The sequence below is a fragment of the Vanacampus margaritifer genome, chromosome 7, assembly GCF_051991255.1.
Source record: "Vanacampus margaritifer isolate UIUO_Vmar chromosome 7, RoL_Vmar_1.0, whole genome shotgun sequence".
NCBI lineage: Eukaryota > Metazoa > Chordata > Actinopteri > Syngnathiformes > Syngnathidae > Vanacampus > Vanacampus margaritifer.
The window spans coordinates 21,662,049-21,678,283 of record NC_135438.1 but is presented as its reverse complement, the minus strand read 5'-3'; the positions used below and the strand labels follow the sequence as shown (position 1 = coordinate 21,678,283).

General features: G+C 42.1%; 1 protein-coding gene across 2 annotated transcripts; it reads left to right on the top strand.

The window, feature by feature from the left end:
* Positions 1-9,020: 9,020 nt before the first annotated feature.
* On the top strand, positions 9,021-15,048 carry LOC144054965 (uncharacterized protein C22orf15-like). 2 transcript variants are annotated; one of them, XM_077570444.1, is made up of 5 exons: positions 9,021-10,918; positions 11,456-11,542; positions 11,871-11,993; positions 13,268-13,342; positions 13,445-15,048. In XM_077570444.1, the coding sequence occupies exons 1-5, from the start codon at positions 10,894-10,896 to the stop codon at positions 13,570-13,572; spliced, it is 438 nt and encodes a 145-aa protein (XP_077426570.1). In that variant the 5' UTR covers positions 9,021-10,893; the 3' UTR covers positions 13,573-15,048. The 2 variants fall into 2 exon arrangements, with proteins under 2 accessions (XP_077426570.1, XP_077426572.1); XM_077570446.1 differs by lacking the exon at positions 11,456-11,542.
* Positions 15,049-16,235: the final 1,187 nt, after the last annotated feature.

The following is a 16,235-nucleotide window of genomic DNA, read 5'->3' as shown; positions in this document are numbered from 1 at the left end:
CATTACGAATGGAATGGTATGACAGAAGGTCGGAAAATGTTGCAAAAGATGGTGAACATACCCGAGCAGGGCGAACACAGAGGAAACTCTGGTGGAGGCCCGCAGCGGTCCTGTCGTTGTACCCCTGGTAACGAGCTTGATCGGCCAACGTGATGCCCACAGGGTGTGTGTCTAATAAACCTCTCCCTGAAAAAGAGATCTGTTGCGTGGCGGTACAGTTGTCCGATGTAGGTGTCAGAAAGTGCACGGACACAGAGGCGTCTCTGTGGGCTGAGTGAACTGGGGCAGTAACAAACCCATTACGAATGGGATGGTTTGGCAGACGGCCGGAAAATATGGCGCCGGCGTGGTGATGGGCGTTAAAAGTCTCCCCGCCCATGGAAAATGCATGGACACAGAGGCGTCTCTGTGTACTGGGAGATTTGGGGCAATAACTAACCCATTATGAATGGGATTGGATGGCAGAAGCCTGGAAAATATGGTGCCGGCTTGATGCTGGGCATTTAGTCTCCCTGCCCTCAGAAAGTGCCCAGACGCAGAGTAGTCTCTGCGGGCTGACAGATTTGGGACAGTACTTGTCTATGTTGGCTGCAAGAACTGGGGCGGTTACTTAACCCATTACGAATGGGATGGTATGACAGAAGGTCGGAAAACTTTGCAAAAGATGGTGAACTATGCCCGAGCAGGGCGTACCCAGAGTAAACTCTGGTGGAGGCCCGCAGCGGTCCTGTTTTTGTACTGCTGGTAACGAGCTTGATCGGCCAACGTGATGCCCACAGGGTGTGTGTCTAATAAACCTCTCCCTGAAAAAGAGATCTGTTGCGTTGCAGTACAGGTGTCAGATGAAGGTGTCAGAAAGTGCACGGACACAGAGGCGTCTCTGTGGGCTGAGTGAACTGGGGCAGTAACGAACCCATTACGAATGGGATGGTTTGGCAGACGGCCGGAAAATGTTGCGCCGGCATGGAGCGGGACGTTAAAAGTCTCCCCGCCCATGGAAAATGCACGGACACAGAGGCGTCTCTGTGGGCTGAGTGAACTGGGGCAGTAACAAACCCATTACGAATGGGATGGTATGGCAGAAGGCCAAAAAATGTTGCACTGGCAGGGAGCTGGAGGTTTGTCTTCCGGCCCGCCGAAAGCGCCGGGATACAGAGGCATCTCTGGGCCAAGAGAACAGGGTGTTAAACCATTGCGAATGGAATGGATCAGCAGACGGACGGAAAATGTAATGTTGGCGTGGGGCTAGGCGGGGGCCGGGTGTTTAAAGTTTCCCCGCCAAAAAGTGCCCATATACCGAGGTATCTCTATTGGCTGAGCGACTGGGGCGGTACCAAACCCATTACAAATGGGATGAGATGGCAGAAGGCCTAAAAATGTTGCGCTGTGGTGTGGCTGGGCATTAAGTCTCCCCACCTGCGTAATATGCCCAGATACAGAGGCCAACGCAGCGTCCAAGAGAACAGTCTCTGATTTAACCGCTCCCTGAACAAGACATCTGTTGCGTTATTGTACAGGAGTCCAATAAAAGTGCCTGCAAATGCCCAGAAAGAGGCGTTCCTCTGGGCTCAGAGAACTAGGCCTGTAACTAATCCAATATGAATGGCAGAAGGCCAGAATATGTTGAGAAAGATGGTAAACTATGCCTGGGCAGGAAAAAGCAAAGGAAAACATGGTGAAGGCCCGCAGCGGTCCTGCCATGTCACACTGGTCAAGATTTTGCTGGGCCAAAACAGCTCCCAAGAGAATTGTCTCCCTGAACGTGACATCTGTTGCGTGACTGTACAGTAGTGTGATAAAGTTTCCAGCAAGTGCCCAAATACAGAGTATCTCTGGGATGATAGAATTTGAGTAAATAACCCATTACAAATGGAATGGAAAGGCAAAATGCTGGAAAATGTCGGAGGGCAATGACGGCCTCCCCCAGGGCCGTTAGTCCCGGGACGACTTTCTACCCCCCAACAGGCTGACGCTACGTCAAAAAAAGCCAGAGGAAAACCTGATGGGACTTCTGCTGTGGTCCTAACGTGTCCCGCTGTTAATGAGTTTGCTGGGCCAACGCAGCGCCTAAGAGAATTGTCTCTGATTAACTGCTCCCTGAACAAGACATCTGTTGCGTGACTGTACAGGAGTCTGATAAAGGTGCCAGCAAGAACCCAAATACAGAGGAGTATCTCTGGGCTGATAGAATTGGATCGGTAACTAACCCATTACAAAAGAGCTGAAAAGGCAGAAAGCTGGAAAATGTTGCAAAGGATGGTGAACTATGCCCGGTAGGCAGAAGCCAGAGAGAAACCTGGTGGAGGCCCGCAGCGGTTGAAGAATAATAAATTTATTTGTCCTCTTTGCGTGTTCCAAAAATTTGAAGACAGATTTAATGTAAGAAAAAACACCTTTGCAAGATGATTTATTAAAAAAAACAGAGCTCTCTGGACATAGTGACAGACTCCAAACATCACGTAACAGGTGGAATTTCAGAGTGCCGAATGTGTCTCTTCCGCGTGTAAAATGGCTTCTTATAGTTAAACAGACCGCCTCTCTTTCATTTGTAGACAAAATATACTCTCTGGGTACTTTTCCGTGAGCGATGGCGCAAACAGAGTCAGGGTCAGGGGTGTGTGTGTTCGAGAAACATACTCTCTGGGTACTTTTCCGTGAGCGATGCGGCAAACAGAGTCAGGGTCAGGGGTGTGTGTGTTCGAGACAGATTCTGTTCTCAAGGACCAAATGTATGTTTTCGCACAGAACACTGAGAAGGAATTTTTTAGACCAAACAATATGTTCCAGCTTAAGGTCAAATTATACTTCAACACTACCTCACATCTACAAAACATTTCGACAAGGTTAATATAAAGAATTAAAATGTTAATAATGTATAACAATGGTTAATATATGAAATAAAGAATTTAAATGTTAATAATATCTAACAGTCCGCCCTTTGGGCTTATTTAAATAAAGCCCAATAACTAAACATTTTTACACAAAGATTCCAGCAGGATCTGCATCATCGCAATGGCAGGTGCAACAGTAGAATAAAAACATTATTTTTTAGCAGGAGAGGAGGTCAGTCATATGTCAAAACAATGTGATTCATTAAAAGATTTTTTCAGTAAAATAAGCATATGAAGACAATGTGTTGTGATTATGTTCAAAATTGTGGTGCGGGATCCCAGAAATAGCAAATTGGCATGACAGTCAGTATGAGAAAGAGTGTCATTATGTACGCAATTGGAGATGCGATTGAAGACTTGTCGTTTGGGCTAGGGAAGTTTTTGTTGAATGTGAAGGACGTTTGTCAGTTCCGTCTTCGTTCTTGCGTTTATTTGGGTTTTTTTTTTCAAACAGAGTCCTTCAGCTCTGCGATTGGCTGGCAACATGTTCAGGTTGCACCCTGCCTACTGCCCGAAGCCAGTTGGGATAGGCTCCAGTACCCTCACAATCCTTGTGAGGACAAGCGGTCAAGGAAATGGATGGATGGATCCTTCAGCTCTTTTAGAACCCACATCAACTGCCAGAGATGCAGGGATTGATCACCGGGGTTTGTTTTCCCAAGGTGTGACTCTTTGTGGAATGCCCCGAAAAATAGAAATGGAACATATTCACCTTATTTTTGCCGTCTCTGCCAAAACTTACTCCTTCTCCATGGTCAAAAGTCCAATCCCCAATTGTCCTCCTGTAAATTTCATTCATTCTCACGGGCTATCTATAATTATCACATTAAGACTAACTTTTAATTTTATATTTATTTAATTCAACATAGACTGTTTGTGTCCTTCGCGACGATATACCCTGACCGACCAATAATTCCCCCATCTGAAAAAAATCGACTTAGAGAATTTTCAGACTGATTCTAGAACTATAGCAGTAAATCAATTTTTGCTTTAAAAAGAGGGGAAAACTTAACATTTAACCAGTAAATTCGACAATGCGCCCCTAGCAATTTATTTAAATTTCAAAAGAGAATTTGGGAAAATATTCGAAGACCAAATTTAACAAGCGTCAAATAACGGAAAATATAATTAAGATTGAAATAAATTTTATCCTGTCATTCATATAAGTGAATTTTTAATTTCCGCAACCACGCAAAATTTACCAGTATTATCTTTTGTACTATAGAAATAGAAATATTGTAGCAATTATCATTAATACATAAAGTTACCCTTAGTTTTAACATGTCATTATTAAGCTTGCTAGTCCCCCTTTTGTTGATGTTTGTCCAAAAAGCTGACTGTTTTAAAATAGGCAGAGATAAATAAATCAGATCAAATCAGAATAGGCATCAAAAGTTTTAAAATATAATAAATCTGTGTGTATAGAGTGTTGTCAATCAGTTCGTTATATTTACGAAATGTTTTACTGTAAATGTTATCACCTTTTATCAGTCAGAAATATAGAGTGCAGTGTAAACAGTCAGTATCACATCATATGGTCTGGTATCACTAACTCAAGGAAACATTGTTGTTGGGGGCGGAGTCACCAGCGTAGTGGAGCAGGACAGTTTTTTTCACAGGACAGTTCGGGACGCAGGAATGCTTTAAGGAAGCTTGTGCGGAGCGTTGTGTGCATTGGAGCAGTTTTTCATTTATCACATTTGTATGTGACGGCAGAGTCATTGTGGAAACTTTCCACCAGGTGGCGCCAGGAACCTCTGCTGTCCATCAGTTGGTGGCAGGCACAGCAGGTGGAGTGCTGGTCAGGGGATGGCCGCACCACGCCCCTCTGCTGGTGGTAGCAGCTGTGGTCTCTTTGCTTGCATCGGTCCAGTTGACCTTATTTTGAAATAATGACCCCGACAAATGACCCTCACTCGACTGAAACATCAAAATCTGCCCCAACAGTATTAGGTTATAAAATGTCCCGTCGTTCAATATTAAATACATTTTATATCATTATTTAACGGTAATATCTAACCCGGAAGGTTTAGTTCCGTCTAGCGGAAGTACTATTAGGTCAAGCCATTCAGTCCTTCAGAATATTTAACATTATTACTTTATTAAAGTTATATAAATGGTTATAACTTCACAGAAATACCTAAAGCTAGCATTTTAGCATTATTTATCATTTCATACACAATACACGATTGTGCCTCGCTTTTGTTTCACTCGAAGAAATTACCGGTTCTATCTCGTATTTTACGTCGAACGCCTGGCGATGCATGTTTTAACGTTTTCCACCAATAAAATTAACTTACCGTAGATTATAACGGCGCCAAAAGATTTATTCCACCGCAATCGTGCATCCATTTTTATTTAGTCTTTCAATTCACGGGTCTGTTTTAGTGGGCAAAACTCCGATAGCATCTGCGCATGCGTTCCCATTTGTTTCATAGCGTCATCCCGTGGTTTAACGGAAGCTCATTTGGGTCAAACCATTCCGCCTCGCACTCGAACAGAGCCTCTATAATTTCTATTAATCACCGACTCCCGCATTTTATAACCCATTATGTATAACAATGGTTAATATATGAAATAAAGAATTTAAATGTTAATAATATCTAACACGGTCCAGACGTGTCCTGGCGGTAACAAGTTTGCTGGGCCAACGCAGCGCCCTAGATAATTGTCTTTGATTAAACGCTCCCCGAAAAAGACACCTGTTGCATGATGGTGCAGGAGTCAGATAAAGTTGCCTCCAAGTGCCCAGTTACAGAGGAGTCTCTGTGGGCTAATAGAACTTGGGCGGTCACTAATCCAATACGAATGGCATGGAAAGGCAGAATGCTGGAAAATGTTGCGAAAGATGGTGAACTATGCGTGGGCAGGAAGAAGCCAGAGGAAAACCTGGTGGAGGCCCGCAGCGACCCTGACGTGTCCCGCTGGTATTGAGTTTGCTGGGCCAATGCAGCGCCCAAGAGAATTGTCTTTGATTAACTGCTTCCTGAACAAGAATCTGTTGCGTGACTGTACTGGAGTCCGATAAAGGTGCCTGCAAGTGCCCAAATACAGAGGAGTATCTCTGCGCTGATAGAATTGGGGCGGTAACTAACCCATTACAAAAGGGATGGAAAGGCAGAATGCTGGAAAATATGGGAGGGCAATGACAGCCTTACCCAGGGCTTTTAGTCCCGGGACTGCTGTCTCCCCCCCAGCGGGCTGATGCTATGTAAAAAGAAAAGCCAAAGGACAACCTGGTGGACGCCCACAGTGGTCCTGACGTGTCCCGCTGGTAACGAGTTTGCTGGGCCAACGCAGCACCCAAGAGAATTGTCTCTGATTAAATTGAACGATCTTCCCTTTTTTTTTTTATGAATTTATGCAAGTGAATGAGTTAAGGATGTTTGTTACTAAATGTATGAAATGGCAGAAGGCCACAAAATGTTGCGAAAGATGGTGAAATATGCCCGGTAGACAGAAGCCAGAGGAAAACCTGGTGGAGGCCCGCAGCAGTCCTGACGTATCTCACTGGTAACGAGTATACTGGGCCAACGCAGCACCCAAGAGAATTGTCTCTGATTAACCGCTCCCTGAACAGGACATCTGTTGCATGACTGTACAGGAGTCCGATAAAGGTGCAAGCAAGTGCCTAAATACAGAGGAGTCTCTGTGGGCTGATAGAACTGGGGCGGTAACTAGCCTATTACAAATGGGGTGGGGGAAAAGAGAGAGCAATGATGACATGTGAATCGGTAAGATTACGAATGAACAGCACTGACTCTCTCTCTCTCTCAAAAAAAGGTAACGATTTTGCTGGGACAATGCCAAATATGTTGCGCTTGCGCGTGGCTGGGGTTTAGGTCTACCGCGTACAGTAGTGTCTCTGTGGGCTGAGAGAACATAGGTCGTAACTAACCCATTACGAATGGGGTGGATTGGTAAAAGGCCAGAAAATATTGAGCCGGAGTGGGGCTAGCCGTTTAAAGACTCCTCACCCGTGGAAAGTGCCCGGCTACAGAGGCCTGTGGGTTGAGAGCCCCGTGGCGGTACCTAACTCATTCCAAATTGGATAAGATGGCAGAAGGCTGGAAAATGTTGCGCTGGCACGGGGCCGGGCGTTAAAAGTTTTCCCGCCCACCAATAGTGCCCGGATACAGAGGCGTCTCTGTGGTCTGAGAGAACTCTTTTTTTTTTTTTTTTATCTAAGGAGAGAACCTAACTCATGAAGAATGTGATGGGGATGGCACAGAGCCAGAAAATGTTGCCCTGGCGCGGGGCCGGGTGTTTAATGTCTTCACGCCCGCCAAAAGTGCCTGGATACAGAGGCGTCTCTGTGGGTTCAGAGATCTGGGACAGTACTTAACCCATTACAAATGGGATGCTATGGCAGAAGGCCGTAAAATGTTGCGCTGGCGCGGAAAGTGCCTATATACAGAGGTTGGTATCTAACCCATTACGAATGTAATGGGATTGGATGGCAGAAGGCTAGAAAATGTTGCACTGGCGCATGGCCGAGCGTTAGCTTCCCCCACCCGCGGAAAGTGCCCCGATACAGAGGTGTCTCTGTGGGCTGAGAGAAAAGGCGCGGTAATTAACCCATTACAAATGGGTTGGGTTGGCAGACGGCCGGAAAATGTTGTGCTGGCGCGTGGCCTCGTGCTAGGTTTCCCCACCCGTGGAGAGTGCCCGGATACAGAAGTGTCTCTGTGGGCTGAGAGAACTAGGGCGGTACCTAACCCGTTACAAATGGGTTGGGATGGCAGAAGGCCGGAAAATGTTGTGCTGGCGCATGGCCTTGTGCTAGGTTTCCCCACCCGTGGAAAGTGCCCGGGATATAGAGGAGTCTCTGTGGTTTGAGAGAAAAGGAACAGTAATTAACCCATTACAAATGGGATGGATTGGCAAAAAGCCGGAAAATGTTGCTCTGCGAAAAGTGCGCGGATACAGAGACATATCTGTGGTCCGAGAGAACTGGGGCAAGTGCAACTTTGCAAACAGACCAAACCAAATTGTACAAATTGGTGCATCTAATTAGATTCAGCAATTAGGTTAAATTTTGGTCCCATGTTTGCCCATGTTTGTTCCGGTTCCCTTTTTAAAGAAGGATGCAGAGAACGGGGACCGGAGGGTGTGCTCCAACTTTAGAGGGATCACACTCCTCAGCCTCCCTGGTAAAGTCTATTCAGGGGTGCTGGAGAGGAGGGTCTGTCGTCTCTGGTATTCAGGAGGAGCATTGTGGTTTTCGTCCCGGTCGTGGAATAGTGGACCAGCGCTATACCCGTGGGTGAAATTAGTTACTATGGGAAATGTTGCTTTCAAAAGCTTAATTTGTCCCTTTTCTCCCCATTCCGCATTACAGCAACAACAGTTTTGTTAGCCAGCAAAACTTTACTTTACCTCATTGGGACATCTGTCGGTTCGACAACAGAATATGGCCTTCAATCAATCCGCCTATCTATACAATCATGCATTTAATCGATGTGAATTATAAAAGGATTGTTGCTATCTGTAGGCTGCCTGGGTCCCAATCACCCACAAATAGCAGGGACGCACTATTGTGGTGATAATTATAACTAAATTTTTACGCAGGTAACTTGTAACTCTAACGGAATAAATTTTAAAAGTAACCCTCCCAACCCTGACTACTGATTCCTTGAAATAAGGCTAAGTATCGGTACTCCACCAGCTGTAGGTGAGCTTTGCCACAAAGGAGTGTGATCGATGGTCTGAAGTTGAACTAGGGGCTAATTTCCTAAGCAACCTCTGGGGCACCACGTTGACTTTGGTTGTTTGTAGAAGCAAAATAAACGCTAAAAATCCTATTGTCAAGTATTCATAATCTTAAATTGCTACTTTAGTTAATCATGGAGTTCTTTGCTTTCATAAGAGAATTACTAATCTACTCAGTAAACACAAATGATTCGCCAGAAATTTAATTTCTAGACAACAAATTAATTTAGTAAATACACATAAATCAGTCACAACCCAACCTATTAATGAAACGGAATAAAAATGTGAATCAAAGATAAAAAGAAAACTTGCAACCTAATTAACTAAGATAAAAGAAGGTAGATGAAAAAGGTAGATGGGGGATAAAGATGGAAGCGTTTGACCTGTCAATTATTTTATGTTTGAATAAAAGCGTTGCACCAGTAGTATATGGTCAGATTGCAATTCAGGCGCTACTCACCAACTGCTTCAGTCGCACAGGAGAGAGAGAGACTCGAACGTCGATCCTCGGTTGACTGCTGGAATGCTGCCTGGGAGTCTCTGGCTGCTGGTCGGTGATGCACGCGCGGCCTGAGGTCTGCAGGTCCTTGTGTGAGCGCTATGGGGGCCTCGGACACGCACACCCTGGGGGATGCGCAGGATGCCTGCGAGTCCTTGCTTGAAGCGTGCCTTGGGACGCGCGCTGTGGCTCAAAGGAAGAAGCCGCATATTCACCCTCAGCGACCACGCCTCTCGTGATGATCAGGAAAAGTTCATGGGGCCAGACATGAGGTGGAGAGAGGGCGGAGGAGTTGCAGGAATGGGAGAGTCCTTGAGCAGTTCATAGGGCGAAGGAGAGTTCGGGAAAAGAGAGCCTTTGAGCAGTTCATGGGGAAGAGAGTTCAGGAAGAGAGCATCAGGAAAAGAGAAGTTCCTTCGCGCGCTTGTTTTAAAGCTGTCAGCAGGGGGGCCGGGCATGCAGTCGCAGGGGAGAATGAAGCAGACTTGGTCGACTTAGACCAAGCTTTTGGGATAGTATTTGATAATTTTTGGATCAGAATTGACAAGCCAGATGCTTTATTTATCATTCTGAACACATTTCAAACATTACAGCGATCGTAAAGTTATAGAATCCGCTAAGCTTACTAATTAGCTAAACTTAGTTGGCTACAGAAATTACACACATCATTCATTTGAGATAGACATACAGGTTGTGTACAAAGATAAACAACAGGAGTTATTTGATGTCAGTCAAGTACATAGAGTCCATGTATGTCCCAAATTATGTAGACTTCAGATTAATTAGGAGCGGCAGGATTTTTGAGAATAACCATACAACTTCCAAGGGGCATTGTTTCCCCAAAAAACGCATGGCTAATTCCTGTGGATAGGCCAGACCATAAAAGAGGGTCTGGGGACTGCTTATCAGACAGGATTTCAGGTCTGTCGGAGCTGTGGTATGCGTTTCCTGGGGGTTATAAAACGAAGTCCAGTCCCTGCTGGTGGGAAACTCAAAGAGTCCTTTTGAACTAAAAACACAAAGTTAAGACACACACACACATTCCCCAGGGGGAAATGTTAAAAAAGACACATAAAATGGAAAAATTGAGGGTGACGGGCAATATTCGTTACATGACACTCAAAAGGGACCAAGCCAGACATCGCCGATTCGCACCACTCAGATCCTGGGATCATGTTCCATGCAAGCACGACCACAGAAGGAGCCTCTTCATCCAAAGCACCTTCAGGAGACTGAGCTGAAGCAGCAAGTTGCGCTGAACACAGCATGTCTCAGCCCAACGCTGCAAACCTTTTCAGGCAGTTTGGACCAACCAACATGCGATGCAACTGATCAAGTCAGAGACAATCTCTCAATACTTTTTCATCTGACTTCATCCTCTATCATAAATTCAGGGTAAGATTAAGATGTGTTAACTACTTTCAACTGTTTTTGTTCAGGATTCTGTGGCAGTCCATGATATACGGCCCTTTTCAGAGTTCAGAGTGCCTTTAAGTCTGTGTGTATAAAATCCATGGAGACCGACCAGTGGTTCCCCTATTGTCACATGTTTAACAAGATCTGGATTTTGCAGGATGCAATGGTGTGTGCGTGTGCGTCATCTCTACATCCCATTTATACAGTGTCCCCCTGCAAGCGGAGTCTTTGTGTGGAGCACAAAAAAACAATTTAACAGCCTCTATTGTTGACTTGTGCATGTGGGTTCCTCTCTGGTCGCATAAACACATGTGGCCGCAACCTGACAAGAACTAAAGTGAACGACGCAGGAAAACAAGCTTTGTATCAGGAGAAATGTTTGTCACCATCCTGTTTGGAGGTTTGAGCTATTCACATTGACAAATTTTACACTCGTCACACTTTGCCATTGTGTGGAAGTTTTATTTGAGATTCTGTGTGTTTTCTAAAATTATGCTTGAAATGTAATTTCAATGTGTACATCAATCTGGTAACAATTTATGATAACTATTTGTTTTAACTACTAATAGATCATTAGTAAACTGTTAATGAATCATTAATGATGTGTTTAAGTTAATTAAGGATTTATAATGATGCCTGTAGATAGTTAATATATATTAAACTGTTCGGTAATGAGTTATAGTTACTGATTTAAAACTATACCTACAAAACGAGTAATGGATCATAAACAAACTATTAGTAAATTACTAGTGATTTGTCAAGTATCAGTTAATACTTTAAATATGTTATAGGAGCATTATTCTTAAATTTCAACTAATCTTCATTAACTGTCAGTAAATAATTCATTGATTGACAGTTTATTAATGATCTATTAACTAGCTATAACAGATAGTTATAAAGTGTTACTGTCAATTCTAATCCTCAATTTTCTTGATAGAAAGCCGAATGGAACTGTTTAACATCAACTGCAAACTGATACACTTTGTCCACAATTTAAAGGAACGTTGTGGTGTGGACTTGAAAGGTATCCACTAATGTGCTCATCAGTTGTGCAAGTTGTGTGCTTTTTTTTCTCCTTCTTCTTATAGCTGTCACTTTTAAACACACTAACTCACTTTATTTCCTTTTTGGGCTGAGTAAAATACAGTAGTGGGGCTTTTTGACAAGGATCGAGAAAAGAAGAGAAATTTATGTATTATTTTTTCTGTTTATCGAAAATGCTGCATACCATTAGGATGGTGAAATGTGTTAAAAGTAACAGCATACAGGAAACAGACTAAACATTTTTTTGTCACAGCTTCATCCAACTTTGAAAAATATGTGTCGTAACAAGGCACTGTCGTATCCTACAGACTGTGTGGACCTAATGAACCCCAACGGGACAGTAGTGAACTTAGAAAGCAAGCAGCTCAGTGTTGATCTGGCCAGCAGCCTGCTGGCGGAGAGGCAGCACTATGTCCTCCTTCAAGTTTCTCGTGAGTTCTCCTCCTCCTCCTTTTCCTCTCTGAAGACAGACAACCTCGCATCAGAATCAGGAATCTCTGCAGCAAAAATACCAAATTGTTAAACTGGTATCACTCTAGCAGTATTAATAAATTCCTACATTGATTTTAGAGGCGGTGACAAGACACTAACACAAAATTAAAATGTAGAGGAGACTAGTTGTATCACAGGTAAGTTGTCACATTGCAATTTTCTTCTCCACCAGAGGGCACATCAAAAAAAGTTTTCGTCATATATGGTCAGGGGTTGTGTACTGTCTGAGAAGAGAATAGCACATTGTGAGCTGAGATGAATACAAGATATCTATTTGCGCAAAACAAAGTAAACATTTTCAATGTCATATTTTGAAACAGGCAACGTACTTAGACAAATTCAAGCAGCAAATCATGTGGACCTGTTAGAGGAGAGATTCAGGCATCTTGTCATGCCTCAGTCACTGCTCTGTTTTAAGATATCTTTAAAGTATTAGCCAACATGGTAGTTTGGGGCAACTTGTCCCATTCATTTTGGGGTTTGTTGTCACATATGCAAAGACTGGGCCAATGAAAAATGCACCTCTGGCAACACGGTTTATGTATGCCAGAATTGTTCTCAAGAGTGAGGAAATTAATTTTGTTTCATTGTTTAAAAATGGATTTTCCAGTTGTTGGAACTACAGTATGCCCACATGTCAGGACTCTGGTTTCATGATGAACCATCCATCCATTACCCGAAATGGTTTATTATTATTATTTTTTTATTTAGTTTAATCTCAAATTTCCAGTTTAAGGGAAGCAAAACAGGCATTTGAGGCTGAGAGCAATGATCTACATGCTAGCAGTTCCTAAGGACTTTAATCTATTTCACAATATTTTGTTAGTTTGCTCATTGATTATGGTAAAATTTCAAGATCAATGGTAAACAATATCTCTGGCGGTAAAATAAACAAACATAAAAACAAGAGAACAAGAATAATTGTGTCCTTGTTTTATTAGTTGCAAAATCCAGTGTGACATCTTACCCCATATAGTGTGACAACTTACCCATTGGTGGGGCAACATGTCACGTGTTCACTCTATTTGATGGCTTATAACGCTGCACTGACAAAGTATGAAAATGACATGAATACAAAAATATAGCTAAGACTTTGGTCTTTCATCTGGTATACATTTTGTTTATATATCATGTATTGATTCCAATAAATATATAAAAATATAAAAAGTGATACAACTAGCCCCAATCTCCCCTACATGTGCTTTCTCTTTAGGAAATGATACCGATGGAGAACGGAAATATGTTTCCCTCTTATACAATGTCAGCCAGAGTCATCCAGAATTAAAAGGTGACTTCAACGAGCAAGTGATCCCCCCCCCCCCCCATCCAAAGGAACAATCCAACTGTAAAGTGAAATTGTCATCTGTCTTTGTAATTGATTGATCTGCAGAGCCCCTGAGGAAAGTGTGCAACCCTGGCCAAGAGCGAGACAAGAAGGGCGCCTCTGTGCGGAGAGGACACGTACGCAGGAGGGGTCCTGCCGGCCACAGCTGCAGCAAAAATGCCTGTCAACAATGAGCACTGCCAACATTCAGCCACCATCTGTTTCTGATGCTTATCCTGCACAGGGTCATGGGTGAATTACTGTCGGGTCTATCATCACTGCCAGGAGGTGTGATTTGCCATCCAATCGCAAATTGTCGGAACATCATCCACACTCACATTCACAGTCATACCCGAGCTTTTGATGCAACTCCTTGCTGAGATGCCTAACAAGTAAGACTTCCCCGATTATGTTGCAACACTGCTGTCAGTTTACGCTAAATATTCAGAAATTGGTGACTTCATGTTTATGCTGTAGCCTTAACTGAAGACAGAGTAAACATAAGAAAACTATCACTGTAAAAACAGTGGCATAATTAATGTTAGTGAAAGTTTGAAGAAGTTCAGCTTTAACCGCAGTATTTGCAAAAGTTGCACAGTAATCTGTGACTCAATATTTATCATTCATTTTCTACACTATTTCCCTTCTTGAGGGTCATGGGTGAGCTAGAGCTTATCCCAGCTAGCTTCAGGTAAGAGGCGCGTACATCAGTGTCTGCAATTTATACACAAGTACAACTTCCATCCATTTTCTTAACTACTTATTCCTCACAAGGGTTGCGGGGGTGCTGGAGCCTATCCCAGTTGGCTTCGGGCAGAACACTCTAGAAAGAGAATTGCTGAACCAATTGAACCAAAAACCAACCAACCAATAAAAAGATTACAAATTGAATTGTTGACCAACTTTTAAAAAAAAAACTATTCAAATGGTAACACACGTTTGAATTAAATTCATCCCAAGTGAATATATTAAATTGAATGTTAATCCAAAGTGAATATACTAAGTTTAAAGGTGCATTGTGCAGTTTATAAAGGTAATGTTAAAGCTTTTTCTACATCATGCATGCTCCACCAATGCCCAGATGAGTACGAAGAGCCCTGACTGTTTTACTCTGACTGCACCGATCAGCTTTTATCTTCCCTTTATAGTAGAGTGTGCGGGACCCTCACACTCCACAGTTTCTTTGGGGAGGGGAGGGGCGGAGTTTTTCTTACCTCATTTGAAGTCATGTCTTCAATTGTCAACTGTGGCTGTCACTTTAAGATCGCGCACGTACTCGCACGCACACCATGGACGAGCCTGACACAGATGCTGCAGTTACGCTTTGGGCCAGAGGTGGCAGTCGCTGGTTAGGACCGATATATCCCGCCATTTCTTTTTTTGTTTACTTCAGGGTCAGTGAAAGAAATTGATACTATCCAAACAAACCTTGGCACTCGCCCAAAAAAAAGAAGCCGGAAGTTTTCTGCTGACGAAGAAAATGTTATTCAATGTTTGAAGCAATTTAGTAGTTTTTGTGAATTGTTTTTTTTTTATTATTCATTATAATAAATATTTTCCCCTACTGTGTTATTTTAATTTTATTTGTTTCTACTGTGTGTATTTTTTGTGAATATTTTGTGTAATATTTTTGTATTTTTTCCAATATTTTTGTAGCATAGAATATTACATGTTTTTGTCTGGATTTGGTTCCCATAAATGTGTCTAATGTTTTTTTTGTCTAACATATTTGTATTTTTGACTGATTTGTTTTTTTTTGTAAAATTTTGATAGAATAGTTTTGAATTATTTGTCTTGTTTTTGTATTTACTGTACATACTTCTAATATGTGTGTATTTATCATCTAATAGTTGTTATTATTACTAATATTTGTAATAACTGTTTTAAAATAAAATTAATAGTAAAATTATTATTAAATGTAATTTAAATTTAAATTAATGTAAATGTTGGGCAAGCCCCCTCTTTGTCCATTTTTAGAACTAGTCTCAAAAAACACATTTTTATTCTTTCTCTTTTGATTCAGCATGAGACTTAACTTGAACAACCGGGCCCAAAACAAGATAACAGTGTCGTTAAAGTTAACCGTCGGTTAAATCTACTTAACCAGTGGTTAAAGCTATAACTGAGTTTGAACAACCGGGCCCTTGTGTATTTGAACTATCTCATTGCATGCATGTTTTTATTAAATTTTAACATTATTCTCAAAGTACTGTCTTTTGTGTAGTAAAGTGTTAACATTGTTTCCCTTGACAGCATTTTTTGGACAGTAAAAAGTATGCGTATTTTTTGTGTAATATTTTTGATAGAATTGCTTTTATTTGTCTTGTTTTTCTTTTTACATACTTCTAATATGTGTGAATTTTTTCATATAATACTTTTAATGAATACTAATATTTGTAATTACTGTTTTAAATTACAACAAATAAAAAAGTATTATTATATTAAATTTAAATGTAACGTAAATAATTAGCCGCTATTCACAGTGTTGTCTGTTTGATTATTGAGGTGAAAGCAAACAAGAAGCATTACAGGTAACCTCTCTTTGGAATCACCTCCCACTAAATGTTGGGCAATCCTGTCCATTTTTAGAACTTGTCTTAAAAAACACATTTTTATTCTTTCTCTTTTGACTCAGCATGAGACTTAGCATTGTATTACTGCTAAGCGGTAGCGTGTGTGTAACTCTTCAAAATAATCACCAATGTCAAAGCCAATACCTCGATAGACTCTCTTTTTCTTGCCCTCAACGGGCATCATGAAGGAAGCATTAGCCACGAACACAGAGTTAACCACACTGTTAAAAAGTTAGCGGCGGTCCCTAGGTTAACAGCCGGTTAAAGTTAACAGAGTTTTCAAC